General features: G+C 44.4%; 1 protein-coding gene across 1 annotated transcript in view; it reads right to left on the bottom strand.

Moving 5' to 3' along the window:
* Nucleotides 1-653: 653 nt before the first annotated feature.
* Nucleotides 654-6,000, bottom strand: part of LOC147673684 (uncharacterized) — a 47,496-nt gene continuing 42,149 nt past the window's right edge. Inside the window, exon 6 of the mRNA XM_086946402.1 lies at nucleotides 654-1,352. Within this exon, the coding sequence (XP_086802528.1) occupies nucleotides 1,272-1,352 (81 nt within the window). The 3' untranslated portion in view covers nucleotides 654-1,271. The remainder of the gene's footprint in view (nucleotides 1,353-6,000) is intronic.

Here is a 6,000-nt window from a genome sequence, read left to right as displayed (position 1 = left end):
GAAAACCTGAGATTTGGGGAGAAAATGACCAATCCAGAAGAGAACCTGCTCTACAACTTGTGTATTATATAGCTGTTCATACTAAATTTTTGCTGTTTGTAAGCCTTCTATATAACAGGCGATCTCATCATCCAATTTAATGGTGACGATCGGAATCACAGAAGAAGCCAATGACATGTGTTTACTCACTCTGCCTTCTTGTAAAAGGGATATTACCTGTGGATGAAATTACAACAGTGGATTCTCTTGCCATTTTAGCACCCCTTCCATTAGAGGATCATGCCTTACAACCCATTCCTAAATCAGGCTGTTAGCTACATGGAGTCACCTCATCAGAACCTCAATGTGGGGCTTGTTTGGAGCATAGCATGACAGATAGTCCAGGAGGACCACCAGCAACTTTTGAGACTGATCAACACCAATGGACTGAGATGCCAAGACATGACAGGAATTCTGGGCTAAAACAAGCCCTGTATAAGCAGGATGGAAATGACAATTTGCTTTAAAAGGAGAGCTTTTCCAAAGGCATAGATTGAATGCAGGTCTGTGAAATATTAGACGGATCTGCCTGAGCAAGATGCAAACTGTGAGTATCTAAATGAACAAAATTAATGACTTTACTTCGTGTTTATGTATGAATGTATTAATTTATTCCAATTATAGCGACATATCAACCTCTAAGTTCATTTCAAAGGAACACGTTAAAAATGAAGCATATTTCTTAAGCAAATGAGTAAGACCATCATCAAGGAAAAAGTTAACATATTGGTCCTTTTGAAATTTGAGCACAATATTCGCCAACAGAATCGTATTAAACAGAAACAGAAGCAATCGCTATTTTCAGACCGGTATAGGGAGATAGTCCTTCTTTCAGTAATTAATTTAGTATATATTGTTATGAGAAGCGCGAATATGAGATGCTGGCTAACTAGACAAGTAGGTATGGGGTATGAATGGGATCGCCCTCCAATTACCGGGCATCCTGGATCACCTGGCAGGGAATCAGGAAAAGCATGTGGGACTTGGAACTACTAGGTCTAACTTGGCATTTGATTGATGATTCCATGGATATTTTCTGTCTGCTTTCAGGAGGAGCCAAATGAGTGACGGAATGCACTTGGTTTTACTAGGAATGCACACAGTAAACTTGGAAGCATGAGGAGGTATCCCCCCAGAGATACCCCCTACCAGGCTCGGAAGGGGTTTCCAAGAAGGCAGTGGTCTTATTCTTTCTATAATGCAGGTGTGTGATTTCTCTTCACCCATCTTGATTATTTGTTCTTCCCACTGAGCCTTCCTCGATGTCTGTTTTTCTTGGCATCAAAATCCAGGTCTGCGTACAGGATGTCACCCTGTGTAAAAAGATATTCACAATAATTTTTATTTTTATATAAACAAAAAGGTAATGCATTCAAGAAAGGTACTTTTAAACAACATTAGATTTAATGAGTGATTATCCCAAAATGGCACTGTAAACCCACAACAAACACTACAGCTAAGTTACCTGTCTTTAAACACATTTCTGGCATGTGTGATATTTAAGCATATAAATCTATTACTAAAAGAGAAAACACAGCGCCTCCCAGTCTGTGGAGAAAGAACGCTTTAATAAGAGAGAGAGATCCTTATTAAGTACTAGTTTGGGTACTTTATTCACTATGATGGTAAAAATGCCACATCAATGTCCTTCATCGCCATCCCCAGCAGCATCACACCCACCTTGTGCACCTTCTTTGTCTCAGTCTCATCCCTGGTTTGGGCTCCGGTCCGGAAATATCATCATTCAGAATGGTTTAGTGACAAGAGCACTTACTATATCACAGGATATGAGGTCACCTTGAAACCTGCCCCACCACAAGACTGCTTTAGTATGTGTCCTCTGTAGTTGTGGCTAGTTGTTTACAGTGCGTATACTACGAGTTTCTGCATTACACATCTGTGGATGAGAAGCTGGTGGTGTTTATGGTTTTGATAAAATAGCCCTGTCTCTTTGTTCCTAGTCTTCTGCAGTCCCTCTCTCCCCTATTTATGAAATAGGGAACATTACAAATAGGAATGTGCACTGATGCTGTTCATCAGTACTGCTGTGGCATCAGTGGAACTTGAGGAGCAACCCGTCCAGTATTTCCATGTAGCTTTGATCTTGGCAGTGCCTACAACCAGCAGTGGTAGTTCCTCCTTTAGGGCAGAGGAGCATCGGCCCGCCTACTGCGAGTGCAGCAGCAAAGACAAATTGAAATGGTCATTACCATTTAACTGCACTTCTTCTAGTATGAGGATAAAACTTATTGCGTGATTTTAAAAAAAAGACATTGCAACAGTATTCAATAGCAAAAATTTGTCACTGAATAATTAACAGTGATAATTAATTTAAAAAAAAAATTCAAAATCCTAGCAGTACTACATGATGCTACATATCGCTCCCGAATAGTACTTCCATTGGAATTTTAAAATGTTGTGAACGCCTGATCTAAAGAAGTCACTAGAGACCAATGTAACAGTTGAAGATTAAAAATTGAAAAGTTAGAAACAAAAGTCATTGCGGCTTGAAGCAGTCCTTAAAGCACTACAGGTATGTTCAAAAACAGAAAGAAAAAAAAGATAATGCAACCGAATAGACTCCGCTGCGTGTGCCATGCATTGGCAATGGTTCTAAATGATGACTGTAAGTCAGTTGCCGGGGACGGCAATCGCGGAGATGCAGAGACTCTGAGTTCCTGGCAAACCATCTTGTGCATGTCTCGCCTCCCCTTACTTTTTTGTGAAACGATCCATGAACCTAACCAAGGCACAATTGAGGGTAATGTTCACAGGGTCAAAGCAGGCCAGCACCGCTCCCCTGCAAGATGTAACATCCTTTGCGATCCAGCCCCTTCGTAGTAAGGTTCTTCTCTCTTCTAGGAGATTGGGGCACAAGCATAACATATGAGGTATGTCTTCCCTGTGTTGGCCGCAAAGCTGACACATTGTCTGGGTGCAGGCTTTTTCTCATTTTGTGAGGTGACAGATCGTATGAGGACAGGGCGGGCCATTCCGACTCGCAGACAGGTCACTGTTGCCTAAAGTGCAGATTTCGGATTGGCCAGGTGTCTTGCCATGGCTATCCTGACATAGACACTCAGACTGCAGCAAGTGTGAGCTGTATAACAGCTGGGCGGGCTGCTCCGACCAATCATTGCTATACTCTCATGCTGAAAAATGCTCACTGTGTCACTGGATTCAAGCTATCCTGGCTGACGAGGGGTGAAACAACACAACTGGCCCTAGGATGCTTGTTTCTGGTCCAGGGAGGACCTGGTTTGGCAATTTGGGCTGGACTGTTCCCATGAGGCACAGGGTCAAGACTAATTTACATATGGCCAGGTCTAAACTGGGGTGGCATGGTGAGCAAAAGAATGATGGATTCAACCCCGATCTCTTGACAGGGGTGCATGTTTTGATTTGTTCTGCATTCCATACATCATTTGTGTGTCTTTTGCTCCCTTACCCTAAGTGCACCGGGTATGCTCAGACGTGGGTCTCGGGCTCACTGTTCCACTGGATTCAAGCTATCCAGGCTCATGAGGGCTTAAACCCCAAAACCAGTCCTAGGATGCTTGTTTTTGGTCCAGGGAGGACCTGGCTTGGCAGTTTGGGCTGGACTGTTCCCATGATGCACAGGGTCAAGACTGATTTGCATATGGTCAGGTCTAAACTGGGGTGGAATGGTGAGCAAAAGAATGATGGACTTAACCCAGATCTCGTGACTGGGGGTGAATGTTTTGATTTGTTCTGCATTCCGTCCATCATTGTGTGTCTTTTTCTTCCTTGCCCTAATGCGCCGGGTATGCCCAGACGTGGGTCCTGAGCTCACTATGCCACTGGATTCAAACTATCCTTGCTGATGAGGGGTGAAACCCTGAAATCGGTCCTAGGATACTTGTTTTCAGTCAAAGGAGGACCTGGCTTTGCAGTTCGGGCTGGACTGTTCCCATGAGGCACAGGGTCAAAACTGATTTGCATATGGCCAGGTCTAAACTGGGGTGGCATGGTGAGCAAAAGAATGACGGATTGAACCCAGATCTCTTGCCTGGGGGTGAATGTTTTGATTTGTTCTGCATTCCGTCCATCAATTGTGTGTCTTTTGAAAAATGCATGACAGCAGCTCCAGAAGTGGTTAGGTTCATTGGCTCTGTCTTCACATTACAATGAAGCACTGCACTAAGCGTTCGAGTTCCATTGACTGGCAGTGTATGGGAAACTGTAGTGTAGTGTTTCATTTATTTTACTAAAAAAACGTATTCTTGACTGTGTCCTGTTGTGTTATACATGTTGTTGTTGCATGTTGATACTTTCTGCGGTGCGCGTGACATGTCACGTGGGACAGAATACGGAGAAAGGCAAAGGTGTAACAAGGCACATATCATGATTAGAGGATGCATTGTAGTTCCATTGGTCTTTTTAATGAAGTTGCCTCCCAGCCAACATTTCGGAATCACTGCATGGCAGCTGATCTTTAACAGGGTGGGGGAGTAAATGAAAAAGCTCTTCACTTGACTGCTGCTGGCCTGGCATCAATAGCAGGAACAGCCAGAGATAAGAGTGCCTCTGTGTGTGTGCCTCAGCAGAGAAGTGAGAAACTTTGTGTTTTTACTGGGGGAGATGTGATACACTCAGGAGCAGAGGCCAACAGTCCCTTCTCCGAAGACACCAAGCAGATAGTGGTCTTGAAACCGACATCAGTAAGTACTTTAGTTCTTTTCTCGTCACAGTCTCCATGGCATGTATGCTTTAACTGTGAGCTCCACGACCTGCTGCTGATTTGCCCGACCACTTTCAGATGTCACTAGCCACTACTGTCAACCAGACTGGAGATTAGGCAGGCAGACTAAAAGCCCTTCATTGAGAAGCACGGAGTGCCTTCTTGTTCCCTCTCCTACGTATTGAAGGACCCGCTCGCCTCATGAACGTGTATTTCGCTCGCCCAGGCAGCAAGCTGAGGAGAAAGCCACTCAGACACATAGGGTCAGATTTACATTTCCTGGGGCAGCCCTGCAAATCAGCAGGGATGCGCCAGGAAAGATGCGTGACGCGGGTTTACGTTTGCGCCATCACAGATGCGCTGCATTTACAATGCGGAGCATCATGGCGCAAGGATAAACATATGCGTGTCGTATCTGCCGGCATAAGGTTGACGCAGTGCTGGAGTTGTGTTGCGGGCGCGACGCAACTCCAGCACTGTTCCAACCTGGCCTATCCTCAACATGGTGCGTCACGCCTTACGCCTGGTTTTGACGCAGCGGCATCAGAAAAGTGACTGAAATCTTGTAGATTTCACTCAGACACTTTTCCGAGGTGTTCCTGCAACGGAACGCCCCAAGCGCCGGAACGCCCACATGAAACCTGATGCAGGTTTCATGTGGAGCAGGGCTTTACAACGTGGCGCAAATGAGGTGCACTGGGCTCGTAAATCTGCCCATAGTGCGGTAGAATTCCTCACCTGTGGGATTCCTAAGTTAGCATTATGCAATGCATACTCTAGAGCATGGGTTAGAGAAAGGCCAGACTTCTTGTGAATGAAAGACTTGAACCTTTGACACACAACTGGGAAACAACCTGAAGCAAGTATGATGCCCTCAGTTCCGTCCCAAAATCATTAAACGTCCTGGGGACCAACTGTCACATTTGTTGACCCTCTCAAAAAGGGGAGTGTTCCTTTCGGTGCATTCATCTGAGTTACCATCTTACATTAAAAAAGAAGATTTGCATCATGATCCAGGCTTGAGTATAGCACTTGCACCATGTTTTCATGGTGCCCTCTTAGAAGCCAGTCTTCATGTGAATCATCTGAATCATGCGGTGCATCACCTAATAATATCTAAGAAGAGCAAGTGCCTGAACCAATTTTTCTTTCTTGGGAACCTTTCAGTCTGGATTGAAATGTGAATAGTGGCTATAACCAATCCTTCTGTGAATGAAAATAATTACTTAAAGCACACTTTATTTTGTTTAGAATGTGGT

Source organism: Lissotriton vulgaris, chromosome 12 (assembly GCF_964263255.1).
Source record: "Lissotriton vulgaris chromosome 12, aLisVul1.2, whole genome shotgun sequence".
In the NCBI taxonomy this organism is placed as follows: domain Eukaryota; kingdom Metazoa; phylum Chordata; class Amphibia; order Caudata; family Salamandridae; genus Lissotriton; species Lissotriton vulgaris.
Note: the sequence above shows the minus strand (reverse complement) of the source record. Positions and strands in the feature narration are given on the sequence as shown.